General features: G+C 49.6%; 2 protein-coding genes across 2 annotated transcripts; one reads left to right on the top strand and one right to left on the bottom strand.

The window, feature by feature from the left end:
* Positions 1-1,107: 1,107 nt before the first annotated feature.
* On the top strand, positions 1,108-6,281 carry LOC126056382 (uncharacterized). The gene is made up of 3 exons (XM_064039957.1): positions 1,108-1,250; positions 2,977-3,112; positions 3,180-6,281. Exons 1-3 carry the CDS (start codon positions 1,108-1,110, stop codon positions 3,753-3,755), a joined length of 855 nt encoding a protein of 284 aa, XP_063896027.1. The 3' UTR covers positions 3,756-6,281.
* An 8,896-nt stretch (positions 6,282-15,177) lies between these two features.
* LOC135118323 (uncharacterized) lies at positions 15,178-16,092 on the bottom strand. The gene has a single exon (XM_064039956.1). The coding sequence runs from the start codon at positions 16,090-16,092 to the stop codon at positions 15,178-15,180; it is 915 nt and encodes a 304-aa protein (XP_063896026.1).
* Between the last annotated feature and the right edge of the window lie 1,268 nt (positions 16,093-17,360).

Genomic DNA, 17,360 nt, shown 5'->3' with positions numbered 1-17,360 from the left:
GGCGCGCGGCGGCGGCGGCGGCGGCGGTGGCGGGCGCCGTGGCGCTGGCGGTGCTGGCGCCGCGGCTGGGCGCGCCCGGAGGCAACTACTGTCTGCATGCTTACTTTACATCATCATAGACCGCATTGCACCTCATCATGTAATTGAATTCTAACATTTTATTATTTCTAGGTTTATCAAATGCTGTCTGCTTGCATCATCATTTACACAGTTTATATTTATATAGTCCTTAAGACAACCTACTGACTGGTACTGTTATATTCAAATAATGCTTGCTTGCTGAACTCCACACAGAGAGCTAGTCAGGTGGGTGGCAGGCAGGCAGCACTTGTAGTGCACCCTAATGTTTTACTTCCATGAACAGCATTGAATGCAAATGTTAATGCTTGACTTAAGACTGGATTGGTGCCGGCGGTGGGCCGGGACTGACCCTGACTGACTGTCAGTCGTCCTCATGTGACAGCGGAACAAGCACAGCATCGATTGCTGTGTTTCAGGATACAAACGTTAAGGAGCAGGGTGCACCAACATTACACGTTTATTTCCTTAACATAAGCAAAGCATGACAAAAATATTACTGTATAAAATACTGAGTGACGACTTGTAAAAAATAAAATATTTTAATGTATGGACAACTCTGTTACTATTATTGCAGTAGTTGCATCTTGGTAGCAGAATTTTATCCCTGGAGTTAAGAACCATCACACCGCATAGGTATGTAGATTGCGGATGGCTTGAGCACTGAGCGGTGGCGGGCAGCTCACAACAATGACACGCGTCAGCCATACACAAGCTGTCAACAACTATTGTTATGTGTATTCATCAAAAAGTATTTATGAGATCGAAAATTAAGGTAAATATTATTCATCTGTAGAACTTTTAGATTTTCAGTTGTTACCTTTTTTATTCATATTTTATTTACCCTAGAATGCACAGCATAAAATGAGTGCTACGAGTACCCGCCTGGTAGGGTAAAAGCAGTCCTAGGACATGCAGCTCAGTGGTGTCAGAGCGGGTGGGTATCTGTGAGCGCGCTTGTGTGAGTGGCGTGACACGGTGGTGGTGCGCTGCGGCGCCGAGTACTGCGGCGGGCGCTGCAGGGCTACGATGCACTACGCGGCGGGGCGGCGCGCATGGGGCGCGGCGGGGGCGCGCTGGCCCGCGGCGCACGCGCTGCTGGCGTGGCCGGCGCTGGCCGCCGCGCTGCTCAGCGCGCTCACGGACGGCGTGGACTACCGCATCGCGCAGGGGTCAGTACTGCGTCTAGCTGCCGTCGTTCCGCGTAACCCTGCTTTGGAATGACTAGTCTGCAATAAACTAGTACAAAAGTAAATAAAAATATTCAATCAGTCATCAAAATTTCTTTTTTAACACGCTTGTATTAGCTTCACTTGTCTGTGTATGTAAGCAAATCTTGGAAACTTAATTTGACCCACTTCCCGGGGCTTGATTCTGCTAATTTTACTTAAGCGACATACGATACGATTGATATCAAACTAAGATTCAATCACGACTCAATTAATATTGCTATTGCAGCGCATGTGTGTGTGTGCAGCATATGTGGCATTCTGCTTTTTTTTTGTTTTTTAAATAAACGTCTTTATCCTTTTCTGAGATTCAATAATGAATCATATTGTCTGCAAATGACAATTGCAATTGCCACCTGGAGTCGCTGGAGGGGGTGTGTCGGACTCTTACCGGCTAAAAACCCACCCAGTGTTGCCTTCAATTACCTATTGTCGAGGGCACGGGTATCGCAAAAGCGACAGGTATTGGCCCGACAGATGTTCAAAGGCGGGCCCCGTCACCCTCTGTGGCACAACAAGCTCCACTAAGAGAGGCGCGCGCAACACAACGCCACTGTCTCGAGGCCTGTTTCTGATCGGACGACAGACGCCCCTAGTCTGTAGCCCGCAGGCCGCGACCTATGGTGGCCGGAGATCAGCACACGCCCACTACGTCTGCTGCGGGCGGGGAGAGAGGAAACAGTTTCTCTCTCCCTTCCCGCCGCCTTCTTTAAAACCTCAAAAAAGGAGACGACGGCGTTCCACCCTTCTTCGCTGCCGATCATGCAGGACACGACAGCCGGCAGCGAAAGACTCCCCGCAGCATGAACTGCTGCCGCTAGGTCACGGCGATGCGTTTCCCATGCTGTGCACTCTACCAACGTGTGCAGCGCCGAGTCTTCGCTGCAGATGCCACAGTGGGTCCAAGTCCCATGGCGGGGATTCGGCTAGGAGGCATGCAGCTTCGAAGAAGATCGTGCGGTATCCTCTTATAACCCTGATGACCACCGCTCGCTGTGGTCTTTTTTTTGCTGCTATTGAGATATTTTGTTATCCAATATTCACATTATTAACTTAGGTAATATCAAGCCCCCATTAAGATTTTGCACTAACTCTGAGTTCTGATGACAATACACGACTAGCTAAGAAATGGCGGCCTTCCCGATATGGCGGACTGGCTGTTTGAAATCCACCCCCATGATATGGATATTAAACAGTTTTGCTGAAAGGGATACAAAAAATTTATCACGTGACCTTAATCCAACATGGCGGCCGTCCCAAGTTGACTGATTGTCTATTTGACTGATCCGTTGGTCTAGTGGTCGCAAGCGTGGCTGCTGTGCTCGCGAGGTCTAGGGTTCGATTCCCGGATCGGGCACGCCACGATAATAGCGGTAAGTCCCCTCGTTAAGGAGGGTTTTTATCACGGGAGCAGTCATGGCGCCCTCACCTTCCGCGTGATGCATGTCTTCACCAACCACGGATCTTCTGTTACTTTCCGTAGGTACTAAAGCGGACTTTTCCACCTGACCACTGGCAAAAAAGTAATAATATATTTTATAATTCCTGTAATTGTCTATCATATCGACTAAAGCAGGATGGTGTCCTTGCGTTCCTCTCGTGAAGGGCCAAGAAACTATGACTCTTCTGTCAGTCTATAAATAAATAAGGTCGCCCGGTATGTGTACAGCGTGATGCTGTGGTCGAGTGGCGGCGGCTGCTCGTGGCTGTCGCTGGCGCTGGGCGGCCCCGGCGCCGCGCCCGCCGCCTGCGCGCTCGTGTACCTCGGCTCGCTGCTCGCCACGCCGCTGCACACCGCGCTGCTCGTGAGTGTCCCCGCCCCCGCTCCCACACCGCTCCGCCCGACCCTCACGTCACGCACCGCGCCGGCAGTGCGGGCGCGCGGCGCTGCCGTCGCTGCCGGGCGTGCTGCGCACGGCGAGCACCACGGCGCTGCCCTTCGCGGCGGGGGCGCTGACGTCGGCGCTGCTGGGCTCGCCCCCCGCGCCTGCCGCGCCGCCGCCGCGCAGCGTGCACGTGGCGGCACTAGCGCTGCTGTATGCGGAGTGCTGCGAGCGGCTGTGCGACGCGGAGGCCATTGTGCATCCCAGCCACGTGATGGTTGCTCTCGCGCTGGGTGAGTGCGGGGCGGGGCGCGGGGGGCGCGGAGGGCGCGGCGCTGACGGACGGGGCGTGTGTGCAGAGGCGGGCGGCGTGCTGGCGTCGGCGGCGGGTGCTCGCTGTACGCGCGCGGGGCTGCTGTCGGCGGCGGAGGCGCGGCTGGTGGCGCGCGTGGCGGTGCCGCGGCGGCTGGAGGCGGGCGGCGCGCTGGGCTGCGCGGCGCGGGGGCTGTGTCGGCTGCCCGGCGTGTTCGTGGCGCCGGCGCAGGCGCTGCTGCTGGCGGTGCTGGCGCACGACGACTCGGAGCCCCCCTCTCCTCTACATGACGCGACCGTTGGATTTCAATGAATTCTACTTTTCCATAATTATCATAGTTTCGATCATTCCTAGTGTCTCGTCTAGGTAGTGTTTCCATAGATAGGTACTTAACATACGTGTATCTTTCAGAGCTCTTTTAATGCGATTTTTGAGTACCAAAAGTTAGATCGTAATTAATAATATAAAGAATGAACCGCGCTGAGTAGTCGTAGTCGAGACTCGAGACCAATGATGACATTATTCTGTAACTGAGGCCTTTGAATTGCCTTCTGTAGTGCTTTTTGTCATAAGGTAGCTTAGAAACTGTACATACTATTTATAAGCTTTGTCCACTCAAAATGGTTTATGCCTTTACTTTACTGGACTGACTCAGAAACTGTCGCCGTCGCTCAGGGCATCCGCCACTCCTGACTGATTTTGAAATTTTTAATACAGAAAACCCCATGAAGGAAATATTAGGTATCTAGATAAGTTTCCATTTACATCACCTACGCCCGGACAGAAGAGAAATATACCATAGTACCATACCATGCTATGGTAAACCTTAAGGTTGCCGGTAAACCATAAGCGGGCCGGCATTGTCGGTTCGGCCGTATATGTCGAACAACAAAGCCGACCACAAGCAGTACTACACCACAGTTTAAATATATGTAGAGCAGTTCGGAAACTACGAACAAACGTTCGAAACGGCTCACTCACACAAACATGCACACCGACGAGGCTCCGAATGGGCTCTCGCGATGCTCTCAGTAACGCGTGTCAAGACGAGTGGTCGCGTTTAATTTTATTTTTTCTCTGAAAATGCCACGAGCGAACGCTTCATTTATTGTTATACTTATCATCGTTATTATTCGATTTAAGGCCGTCTAAAAAAAATGTGTCTGCAAAATGAACCATATGTCAACGTCATAATCTGACATTTTTTTAGACAAGTCTTAAAATGACGTTTGAAAGTTTTTGTGGTAAGACGGTTAATGATTACTTTAGTCACTTCTTAGTGACAGAATGTCATACAAATCCTTCACTAATTTTACTGAAGATATTATCACTCCCGACCCGTGGTACAACTGCGATGACCAACTGGTTGTACCACGGAGAAATAAAACCCATGGTTCAACTGGTTGTTCTATGGCGAAATATCTTGACCAATCGTTCAAATCGAGTGAGTTGTTCTTTACTTGGGCCAACTAATTGTACTTCTGGGAATTGAATGTATCTATGGAACAACTACTGGTATTAAACAGGAAAAGGTTATCTTTCAATGCTGAAGTGCAATGCAATTACCTACTACCTCTTTTGATTCATTGTCTATTGATGATTAAGACGTTAATATTGACACGTGAATATTTCTCGTTTTCACACCATACCAAAAGAAAATGTCGGAAAATTGTGAAATAAGAATATTGAAAGAAAAGGCGGTGGTGAAGCGTCAATGTCTTTTTTTTCAATGCAAATATTTATTCAATAATAAATTAAATACATAAGTTATTTTTCCCGCAACTTAAAACTTTATTTCGATCATTTTCATATTTATAATAACCCAATTGAGTCTCTGGTGATGATATCCGAACGACAATACTAGCTACCGCAGCGCCCATTGGTTCGTATCGAGTGTTCTAGAGGATACTCGCAACAAGCTAGCAGTGTTGCGTCTGACCACCGCCAAGGACGGACGTAGTACTTCTCCCGCCGCCATTCGCATTGTGTCGAATACACACCGCTCCGCGTCATTATTTCCCTATATGTGATTTCCTGAAGATTCTCGTGTAATAATTGAACCTGCTGCTAGAAGACATTGCGGACTTAAAGTGCAGTGCTGATTTCACGAGTTTTAACCAGTCCACCGGTGGATGAACCTAGATTTAGCTCGCCGGCCGGCAGCCCTTACCGCGACCACGCGCCCCGGAACGAGGCATCTTCACATCTCGCTGGTTCTAAGTGAGGTCCCTGGATTCACAAGGTACGTGGGCTTTATTGCTGCAAATAGTTGTAGTGGTATTGGTGTCTAACGGAATATCATCGGCAGGGATTTAATTGAATTACGATTTGAAATTCACCGCCATATTGTTTTTCCCGCATTCGATTTTCAAGATTTGAAATCACCGCTCCCGCATCCCGCACTTCTCTTTTCTTTCTTCATTCCACCTTTTAAATTTGTCCCAATTAAATCCATTAATTTTTTATTATTTTTCCCCGATGAGGCTATTTACACGCCTCATCAGGCGGTAATGTTTTATTATTTAAAAGTCGACAATTTTACGAAGTGAAAGCTTTTAAAGATGAGTCACGTGGCGCATATTGGCGGTGCTCTATGCCTTTTAATAGTTAATTAAACTTTAATTAAAAGAATGTGTCATGTGTCCTAACGCAATCATTATGATAAAACTTACCGTTTTGCTGCTTTTGTTTTCAGCTTGTTGTGAATTAATGTAACTTCACACAAATTTTTTGATCTAATTTGACTGGACTAGTTTAAAAGCAGGCTATGGTTTCCTTACCAAACATAATGTAAGTCTCATTTTCAAATTAAATTATACTAGGTCTTGCTATTTTGAAGAGTGTTTGTTTTATTTTATCATCAGTTGGTTCCTTAGGAAATAAGGATCAAAGTTAAACAAGTATTTGTAAGAAAGAGAGTCTGCAATAAATATTATTATAATTTCTATGAAAAAGTCTATCATATTTTGAATTTCTCACTACCAGTGTAAGCATTCACCCCTATAAGTAGGAGCGTGCTAGGCGGAACAAAGTTGTACACAATGGCTAAAGTTATGTCCTACATGGAAGTTATGTACAATGGGTGAAAATGTGTCCAACGAGTGAAGTTGTGTCCTACGGGTGAAGTTGTGTCCTACGGAGGAAGTTGCATCCAACGGGTGAAATGGTGTCCAACGGGGGAAGTTTTGACAGTAGGTCCCGGCTGTCATTGCACATCCTTGGCAGTTGTTACGGGTAGGCAGAAGCCAGTAAGTCTGACACCAGTCTAACCAAGGGGTATCGGGTTGCCCGGGTTGAGGAGGTCAGATAGGCAGTCGCTTCTTGTAAAGCATTGGTACTCAGCTGAATCCGGTTAGACCGGAAGCCGACCCCAACGTAGTTGGAAAAAGGCTCGGAGGTTGATGGAAGAAGTTTTGTCCTACGGGGGAAGTTGTCTCCTACGGCGACACAACTTTTTTTTTAACGACGCCGAAAGTACAAAAGAGGAGTAAGAAAGGATTAGGTTAGGTTAACTCAGAATTAGGTTTCGGAGGCGATCTGTCACTGCCGGCCATAGTGCGGAGGATGGTCGGCAGTGCAGAGTCGTGGAGGACGAAATTGAAAAAAATCTGCGGAACGGGAGAGGGAGATTTCGATTCCCTTCCCCGGCCGCAGAAGGCACAACGGGCGCAGGAGAAGGGTGGACAACGCCCTCAACCCTCTTCTCGTTAGCTCAGAGTTAGGTTCTCTCAGAATTAGGTTCTCTCAGACTTAGGTTCTCTCAGAATTAGGTTCTCTCAGAGTTAGGTTCTCTCAGAGTTAGGTTAGCTCAGAGTTAGGTTAGCTCAGAGTTAGGTTAGCTCAGAGTTAGGTTAGCTCAGAGTTAGGTTAGCTCAGAGTTAGGTTAGCTCAGAGTTAGGTTAGCTCAGAGTTAGGGTTAGCTCAGAGTTAGGTTAGCTCAGAGTTAGGTTAGCTCAGAGTTAGGTTAGCTCAGAGTTAGGTTAGCTCAGAGTTAGGTTAGCTCAGAGTTAGGTTAGCTCAGAGTTAGGTTAGCTCAGAGTTAGGTTAGCTCAGAGTTAGGTTAGCTCAGAGTTAGGTTAGCTCAGAGTTAGGTTAGCTCAGAGTTAGGTTAGCTCAGAGTTAGGTTAGCTCAGAGTTAGGGTTAGCTCAGAGTTAGGTTAGCTCAGAGTTAGGTTAGCTCAGAGTTAGGTTAGCTCAGAGTTAGGTTAGCTCAGAGTTAGGTTAGCTCAGAGTTAGGTTAGCTCAGAGTTAGGTTAGCTCAGAGTTAGGTTAGCTCAGAGTTAGGTTAGCTCAGAGTTAGGTTAGCTCAGAGTTAGGTTAGCTCAGGAGTTAGTTAGCTCAGAGTTAGGTTAGCTCAGAGTTAGGTTAGCTCAGAGTTAGGTTAGCTCAGAGTTAGGTTAGCTCAGAGTTAGGTTAGCTCAGAGTTAGGTTAGGTTAGGTTAGGTTAGGTTAGGTTAGGTTAGGTTAGGTTAGGTTAGGTTAGGTTAGGGTTGGGTTAGGTTAGGTTTTGTAACCAACCACATTTATTATGCCTTATAATTAATTCTCTTCATACCAGTTCTCGCTGATTTTCCTCTCGTACTTTCATGCTTCATACAGTTCTTTCTACTATCCTTCCTCATTCATTCTCGTGGTGGACTCCACTTTTGTTTTCCTATTCTATTTCCTATTCTATTATTACATTTATTAAAATTTTAGGGAAATGAGTTCTCTTACTTCTTTTTATTTTACAACTTATTATAATAATATTTTACGTTCTTATATACTATTTGTTTTATTTCACTTATATTCTACCATGTTACACATTCTATCTTTCTTATGACTATTTCTAATTTTCTTATGTATTACACTTACAGTTTTTTTCTTATTACTATGTTTCTATGTTATAATCTATATTATAAATAAAACATAGTTTTATACACTACTGTTTCTTTTTATAACGGTTTTGGCTACATTCTCGCAGTACTCTAAAAATTTATTTCTACACCTGCCCGACATCACGTCTCTCACGTTGTCCCTCGTCAATACGACATCTAGTTGGCTTTCTAAGTTGTATCTGTCCCGTGAGAAAATTGGACACTCTAGAATTATATGCGGGACACTCTCTTCTGCGGTTAGTCGCAGACGCACGATGGTCTCTCCTTACACTTGAAACGGTTCAAGTATTCTGAGAACCCACCGTGCCCTGTTAATACCTGTGTGAGAACGCCTGTTGGCCGCACCTGTTTCACAATACGGAAGGCGGCGATGGCGTCAGGAAGAAACATCTTCGTCACCGAGGCCGTCTCGCCCGACACATATCTCCGATTCCACTCACCGCGAATCCTGACGGATTTGTCGCCTGATGTATGAAATCGGACATTGGTCGTAGTCTGGCCTCCGTGACGACAATGCTGCCTCCTTCGCCAGCTCGTCCGCACGCTCATTCCCCGGCAGGCCCGCGTGGGCTTTGATCCAGAACAGAGACACAGCTTTGCTCTGGTCCAAGGCTTGAGACAAATTTGCTCGCGCGCGGACCGCCAGGGGATGAAGCGAGCCATGGTTTGACAGCGTCTGCAATGCTGCCATTGAGTCGCTGTACAAACCATAGCTCGATTCCGTGCGTTTGAGGATTACGTCTGTTGCCCTGCAAATGGCCAGGAGTTCCGCCTGGTAGACCGTGCAGTACGCGGCAGGCTAAGTTTGAGGTTCTGGACTTCGCCTTCATTATTCCATAAGGATAATGCGCTCCGACCTTCCCTCAATCTTGCTGCCGTCAGTGAAATTCGCACTGTCTGCACGTTGTATGTGTCTACCTGCTGTTGATCAGCAAGGCACACGAACTCCAGGGGCATTTGCGTGGCTGGATGAGGGGCTTCTGCAAACCTCACCATACTCTCTATCTCTATCGCCCGGCACAAACTGGGACGACCCTCTCCTCGCCGCATACAGGCTGCTGCCTCTTGTATGCGGAGGTCTAGAGGAAGTATCCCAGAGAGCACCAGTGCGGCATTGAGAGAGACAGTACGGTAGGATTTACAGAGCTTCTGGACGAATCCTCTGGACAGAGGCAAGCCGCTTCCGTATTCCCTGCTTAGCGGTAGCGGGAGCCCAGGCAGCAGCCGCGTACGTGATGATAGGTTCGATGGTTGCTGTGTAAATGGTGTGGATTATGTCTCGATGTAGTCCCCAACTGATTTTGCGGCGCGGGAAAGCTGCTTATATATTTCGGCTGCCTTCTTGCAAACGTTTGCGGTGTGTTCGTTGAACGTGAGTTTTTCGTCGATGGTGAGTCCTAAAAGCTTCATCTTTTCACCATACCAATGTCGACCCGGCCATGTTCAGGATTGGGGTGTCGTACTTAAGCTTATTGGTTATGAGCATCGCACAAGTCTTGTGCGGTGCAAACCTGCTTGTTCCTGACTCCCCACTCCCGAACATGGGCGAGGGCTGCATTGGTGATCCGTGAGACTTCAGCTGCAGTGTCCCCATCCACGACGAGGACGATGTCGTCCGCAAACGCCTGGACAAAGTTCCCACGCCGTTCCAGGTCCTGTAGTAGTGGGTCCAGAAGTAGGTTCCACAGGATTGGTCCACCGATTGACCCTTGGACACAGCCTTTGTTCGTCTCTCTTGTGCATTCCTCTCCGGCATATCGAACCCTGACTTTCCTACTGTCGAGATAGCTGTCTAGTAGCCTCCTGACATTTACCGGGCACCCTTCCTCAGCCAGTCTGACTCTAATGGCAGGCCACCAGGCGCTATCGAACGCTCCCTCTATATCCAATGACACCAAGACAATTAGCTTTTTCAGCCTCAACTTGTCCTGTACGTGTTTCACTAGCGTATAGAGGGCGTCCTCGGTGCTCCTCTGGGGCATAAAGCCAAACTGACGAGTACTGAGCCGCGGCACGAGCTGCCATTTAATCCGTGCTACTATCATCCTCTCCAGGACCTTCCCCAAGACCGGCAGCAGACCTATCGGTCTATACGACTTGGGGCTCTGATAATTGTCCTTGCCCGGTTTTCTGAGGACCACCACCGTTGCCTCTTTCCAGATGTCCGGGAAATGTGCCAGTTCTAGGCATTTGTTGTATAGGGCAAGGAACGCGTCCGGGTCCTGGTAGATTGCTCGACTGCAGATATCTGATGTTAATCCATCCCTCCTGGTGCTTTCTTCGGATTGAAACCTGCCACGGCGGTCTTCAGCTCCAGTGATGTAAACGGTGGATCATGGTATTCATCATGAGTCCACCCGTTTATCGACTGGCTGCTTCCCTAATCATCTTGTGGTCTGCGTTGTCCTCTTCTTCTGTGTCCTTTGGATAGAACGTATCTGCAAGTAGGGCTGCCGATTCTCTTGGGTTTAGGAATGCACCATCGCTAGATAGGGTCAAGTCTTCCTGTCTCCTGGTGGTTCTGCCTATGATCCTGTAGATACCTTCCCACATTCCCCTCGATCTTGCTTCCGGCAAACTCCTTCCAACTGGCGACTTGGGCTTTTTCTTCGATCTCATACTCTTCTTTGCTTTCAGGTACGCGTCAAGGACCATCGCTCGGACCGGTGCGGCATTGCGGATGCGGTTCTTCTTTCTTGTTACCTCCTTTCTCATCAAGGCGAGCTCCTCGGACCACCACGGAATTGTAAGTTTACATTTGTTTTTAACTTGTGGAATGGCTTGTTCACATGCTTCTTGAATAATTTTCTATATATTATAACTGTCTCTTCCAATTTTGTTTGCTATTAATTAACTTTATACTTTCTAAATTTAAGTGATTTTCTTCTTTCAGTTTCTCTAAGTTTGTCTTAAATTTTTCCCAGTCCGCTTTCCTTGTGTTGAATTTTCTTGTCGTCCTGCTTATGTTCATACCCTTTTCCCTTTTTACCTTAACATTAAAAAATATCGTGTTGTGGTCCGAGGACGTTGCACTTGTGTCGACCCGCCAGTCGTCTACCAGGTCAAAGAGGTTGAGCGAGCATGCCGTGACATCTACATGGCTTTTAAACGCTCTACCACCTCTCATGGTATCGAAAGTAGGGGTGTCGCCAGTGTTCAGTACCTGAAGCTCTAACTCTTCCAGGGTCCCGGACATATCTTCACCCCTGGGGTCTTCTACAGTACTGCCCCACCAGGAACTCTTTGCGTTGGCGTCGCCACCCATCAGCAATCCACCGTTGGCCACTTCCGTTTTGATCTGGGCGATCTGGTTCAGGTATGGCCCTATCGGTTGGTCTGGCTCAAAATAGTATGAGACTACTGCGATTTCCCAGGCTTTGGTTCGGATCCCCACCACGACGATGTTGTTTGTGGTGAGTTTCGGGTGGGGGATAACATCAAGGTCATCATCAAAGACAGCTATTGCTGCCTTAACCCTCCCACTTCCTTCATCCTCGCACTGGTAGATTCTCGCACCACGGTAGTTCTTCATACTTCGCCTCGCCTCACGTACGGCTCCTGAATCAGCCCATGCGATCTGCCTTTCACTGGCCTCTAATAAGAGTTCGGTGGTAGCCAGTTCCTTGCGTTGTAAGTTTGCTTGGGCCACACGGTAAGGTCTTGCTGATTGTTGGACAGGAGTGTGGTTAGGTTAGGTTAGGTTAGGTTAGGTTAGGTTAGGTTAGGTTAGGTTAGGTTAGGTTAGGTTAGGTTAGGTTAGGTTAGGTTAGGTTAGGTTAGGTTAGGTTAGGTTAGGTTAGGTTAGGTTAGGTTAGGTTAGGTTAGGTTAGGTTAGGTTAGGTTAGGTTAGGTTAGTTAGGTTAGGTTAGGTTAGGTTAGGTTAGGTTAGGTTAGGTTAGGTTAGGTTAGGTTGGGTTAGGTTAGGTTAGGTTGTTGGTTAGGTTAGGTTAGGTTAGGTTAGGTTAGGTTAGGTGGGGTTGTTAGGTTAGGTTAGGTTAGGTTAGGTTAGGTTAGGTTAGGTTAGGTTAGGTTAGGTTAGGTTAGGTTAGGTTAGGTTAGGTTAGGTTAGGTTAGGTTAGGTTAGGTTAGGTTAGGTTAGGTTAGGTTAGGTTAGGTTAGGTTAGGTTAGGTTAGGTTAGGTTTTTTTTTTAAAATGCACCCGCCATCTGGGTACTGCCGTGTACCTCTGACGTTATCAGAGACTTTTATATCCTATCTGGTTCTGTGCTTCATGGCATTTTGTTATGAAGAGAAACGCCTCAACTCAGTCTGACGCGTTTCTCGCCACTACAATTTTGCAGATTTGTTCTGCATAGGCTATGAAGTGCTCTCTCGTCTTTTTGTCTGCGACGAGCCCATAGGCTTCGCCGAGTGTCACGTTTTTATCAATCATTTGAGCGAGGTTGAATCTTTTAGTTTCAAACATTGGACACTGGAACAGTATGTGCTGGACAGTTTCCTCAGCCGCAGGGTCGCAGACACATGACGGGCTCTCCCGACACCTGAAGCGGTACAGGTATTGGGAGAACCCCCCGTGGCCCGTAAAGATGTTAGTTAAAATTCCCCGCGGCTGTATTTTCCGCACCAAGCGATATGCCTCCCTCGCGTCCGGGAAGAACACTCGTGACGGAGGCCGTCTCGCCCGTTTTGTATCTTTGGTTCCATTCGTCAAGAGAGTCTCCACGAAGTTCACTCCTGACGAATGAGACCGGGCACCGGTCATAGTCAGGCTGCCTCCGGCTCGAGAGTGCTGCTTCTTTTGCTAGCTCGTCGGCGCGCTCGTTGCCATCGATGCCGGCGTGGGCCTTGATCCAGAACAAGGTCACAGCTTTGCCAAGGGTCAAGGCCACGCTGAGGTTTCGGCGCGCCTCGATTGCGAGGGAGTGCATAGACCGGGATTGGTTACAGTCTGCAAGGCCGCCCGCGAGTCACTATAAATGCCGCAGCTCTCCGCTCCGCTGTTCAGGGCTTCGCTAGTGGCCCTGCATATGGCCAGAAGTTCAGCCTGGTAGACTGTGCAGTACGCTGGCAGGCTCGGCTCCGCAGTTCGGTCTGGTTGTCCCATATGGACAACGCAGCACCGACTTTGCCCTGGAACTTGCTGCCGTCTGTGAAAATTCTGAGCGACTGCACGTTGTGTTGGTCTACCAGGCTTCGGTCATCTAGACACCTGAAGTTCAGGTCCATACGCAAGGCGGGTGTGGTAGCTCTGCAAATCCAACCACCCGCTCAACCTCCCGGTCTCCCAGCACTAGCCGGGTTGACCCTTTGCGAGCCTCATATAGGCCGGCTGCTTCCTTGACGCGTAGGTCCAAAGGTAGTAACCCGGCGAGTAGTAGGGCCGAGTTTAGGGAGACGGTGCGGTAGGATTTGCAGATCTTCTGTGCGAATCCCCGCTGGACGGTGTTTAGGAGCTTGCGGACACAAATTTTTTGAGCGGCGGGCGACCATGCGGCCGCAGCATAAAGGATGACGGGCTCCACTGCTGCCGTGTAAATTGCGCGGATGACGTCGGGGTGCAGTCCCCAGCTTATTTTTGCTGCTCGTTGGAGTTGCTTCGCGATATTTAGGGCCTTCCTACAGACGTTGGCGACGTGGGTGTTAAAGGTCAGCTTATCGTCTATAGTCAGGCCCAAGATCTTTATTTCGCGAGACATGCCAATGTCGACCCCGCCCATGCGCAGAAGTGGGGTGTCATGCTTCAGCTTGTTCGTCAGCAGCATTGCGCAAGTCTTGTGTGGCGCGAACTTGAGTTTGTTCCTGATGCCCCACTCCCGAACAAATTCGAGGGCGGCATTGGCATGTCGCTGCACCTCCAGCGCAGTATCCCCGGCAAACAGCAGAACCACGTCATCGGCAAACGCCTGGCACACAACCCCGCGGTCATGTAAGTTCTTGAGGAGGGGATCTAGGAGGACGTTCCATAGTATCGGCCCGCTGATCGAGCCTTGGACGCAACCCTTTTGTGTGTTTCTACAATGTTCGACTCCGGCATACCTTAGTCGCACACATCTGTCGCCAAGGTAGCTGTCGAGTAGCCGCCTAATGTTGACCGGACACTTTTCCTCCGCCAGTCGGACCTTTATGGCTGGCCACCAGGCGCTGTCGAAGGCGCCCTCTATATCCAGCGAGACAATGGTGACCAACTTTTTGTTCTTGATTTCAACCTTTATTTGGTTCACTAGATTATAGAGGGCGTCCTCGGTGCTCCTCTGGGGCATGAAGCCGTACTGGCGGGTACTCAGCCTCGGTACTAGGTGCCACTGGAGCCTCGTGACAACCATCTTCCAGGACCTTTCCTAACACGGGCAGGAGCCCGATCGGCCTATACGATTTGGCGTTTGTGTAGTTGTCCTTGCCCGGCTTCCTCAGTACCACAACTGTGGCTTCTTTCCACTTTGGGGAAGTGGCCCAGACTGAGGCATTTGTTGGCCAGGGCAAGGAACGCCTCGGGGTCCTGGAGAATTGCCTGGCGACAGATGTCCGCGGTGAGACCGTCCGCGCCTGGCGCCTTTGGGTTAAAGGAGGACACTGCTGTTATGAGCTCATGCGGAGTAAAAGGCGGGTCATGTTCTTCATCATGATCCGGGTCGTTTACCCGCATGGCTAAACGTCGGATGTCCTTTTGTTCTTCAGTGTCCTCTTCTTCCAGGTCCTGCGGATAAAAGGTCTCAGCCAGGTGCGATGCGGATTCTGCCGGAGTCAGATATACACCACTTCTAATTAGGGCGTCTTCGTGCCGTGTTGCGGTACGCCCTATCACCCTGTAAATGCCCTCCCACATCCCCTCCCTATCCTGCTTTGTGCAGAACTCCGTCCAGCTCCTCGTTTGGGCTATCATGGCTTCTGTTTCATATTTATCTTTGTGTTGCAGGTACTCTTCGACGACGATCTGCCTTCGGACTGGAGCGGCGCAGCGGACTTCTCTTCCTGGTGGTGACCTCCTTCTTCAGGCTTTCGAGCTCCTGGGACCACCACGGCAAGGTAATTTTTTCCAAGTTTTTCTTTTTCGGTATAGTTTCCTGGCATGACTTTTCTATTAATTCTAAATATTTATTTATGGTTTTTTCTAAATTTTGACTATTTTCAATTTCTTCAAATTTTGTCTGATTTATATTTTCTTCTATTTTAAACTGGGCCAGTTTCTCACGAAACTGGACCCAGTTTGCTTTTTTGGTATTAAAAGTCCTAGTAGTTGATTTTATTGCTGTGCCTAAAGATTTTTTCAAGTTTATCCTAAATTTTATGCCGTTATGGTCCGAGCTCGTCAGTCCCTCGTCTACCTCCCAGCCTTCAACCAGGCAGAGAAGATCCGCCGAGCATGCCGTCACGTCGACGTGACTGCAGTATCTCCTGCCCCCTCGGATGGTGTCAAAAGTGGGCAGGGTGCCGCTGTTGAGTACCTGCAACTCCAGCTCGTCCAGTGTGGAGCATAGCTCCTCCCCCCTGCTGTCCTCCGTAAGGCTCCCCCACCATGAGCTTTTCGCGTTAAAGTCGCCTCCGATGAGAAGGTGGCGACTTCCCAGCTTCCGCCTGACCGCTCTGAGGTGCTCCAGGTACGAGTCCATGGGCTTGTCCGGTTCGAAGTACACCGATGCCGCTGCGATCTCCCAGGCTTGGGTCCGGATCCTCACCACGACGATGTTATGGGTGGTGAGTTCTGGGCACTGTATGACGTCGAGGTCGTGGTCGAACACTGCAATGGCAGCTTTTACAGTGCCCTCTCCCTCCTCCGAAGCCTGGTAGATTCGCGCCCCCCGGTAGCTCCGCATTCTCCGGACAGAGCCCACGTAAGGCTCTTGGATGAGAGCGAACGACGCCTTCGACCGTGAAGCGGCCTCAAGCAGCTCGGCGGTCGCCAGCTGCTCTGAAGGTTGGCCTGCAGAACTTTGTATGACCTGGTGTCCACCGCGGCGCCCTCAGCAGTATCCGATTTTTGACCTCGCCAATGCGTCCCATCTGCGTCTCACCGGGCAGTCCGGGCTGAACGCATTATGCGTCGTTCCCTCCAGCCCGGCTCTAGTGCAGTTACAACAGGATGGGGCGCATTGGCTTTCGCTTCTGGGCAAGAATTGCGTAAATGAGGGCCACCGCAGTGGCTGCAGGCTTCTTCTTTTCTGTGCAAAGGCGTCTGCCGTGCCCATATCCTAAGCATAGGGAGCATTGAACCAGGGAGATTGGTCTTCCACCCTGATCCGCTGCATATCTATATACACGGCAGACGCCCCTGTCAATCTGCTCCAGAGGGTGGGGAGACTCGCAACAATGTGGCACATCAGCTGGTTCCGAGCCTTTTTCTATATTTTATTATGACGCGGTCATCCTCAGCCGCAAGGTCGGCGAAGAGCTTGGTGTTCTGCGTCCTCAGGGCTTTCGTGACGTCCTCGTCGGTGTTGTAGCTGAGGACGTCCCTGAGGATAATGAGCGGGTCTAGGTTTGCTGCGTCCTGGACGGTCAGCTGTTGACCGGCCGACCTAAGCTTTCCCTGACCCTGCTCCGCTCCTCCTCGTCCCTGCAGCTGATGACGACCTTGCTGTCCTTAGCCTTCCTGACCCTGTCAATGCGGTAACCACCTTCTTTGGCGTTAATAGCAGTGCGGATTTTATCCAGCACCTGCTCGCCAGTTTCTTGTTTATCGTTGGAGGCGACCACAACCGAGTGTAGTGTTGGTCGCGGTGATGCTGCGAGCGGCTTTGCCGCCAACACTCCCGCGTATGTGGTCGCCTCCAACGCTGTCGTGTGTTTGACAGACTTTGTTGGAGTTCCTCCATTTTTCGGCGTTCTCCTTCACAAGCCTACTGTGGTCCGCCAGTGAGGAGAGCAGCTGGGAGTACTCTTGACTGCAACGTTCCGGTGGCACCGCATCGACAGTGGCTGGCTGCTCCTTTTGAGGATATAAGGCCCTCCCTTGTCCGCTTCCCCATCCCTCACCATGCGATAGAGGGTGTCAATAGCCAGGGTGACATCCTCCTTGATGTCGGTCCGAGGTTCCGGCTTTGGCCAAGAGCAATCTTGGCCTTAGTCACCAAATTTCTGGCTT

The sequence above is a fragment of the Helicoverpa armigera genome, chromosome 21 (genome assembly GCF_030705265.1).
Source record: "Helicoverpa armigera isolate CAAS_96S chromosome 21, ASM3070526v1, whole genome shotgun sequence".
Lineage (NCBI taxonomy): Eukaryota > Metazoa > Arthropoda > Insecta > Lepidoptera > Noctuidae > Helicoverpa > Helicoverpa armigera.
This window is presented reverse-complemented; position numbering and strand designations above follow the sequence as displayed.

Bases quoted from the DNA above. Each gene is read 5' to 3' on its own strand.
- LOC126056382 (XM_064039957.1), top strand. From the start codon at position 1,108: ATGCACTACGCGGCGGGGCGGCGCGCATGGGGCGCGGCGGGGGCGCGC. The intron at 1,251-2,976 runs GTCAGTACTGCG...GTATGTGTACAG, and splicing joins GACTACCGCATCGCGCAGGG to CGTGATGCTGTGGTCGAGTG. The intron at 3,113-3,179 runs GTGAGTGTCCCC...CCGCGCCGGCAG, and splicing joins CGCTGCACACCGCGCTGCTC to TGCGGGCGCGCGGCGCTGCC.
- LOC135118323 (XM_064039956.1), bottom strand. From the start codon at position 16,092: ATGCGGAGCTACCGGGGGGCGCGAATCTACCAGGCTTCGGAGGAGGGA.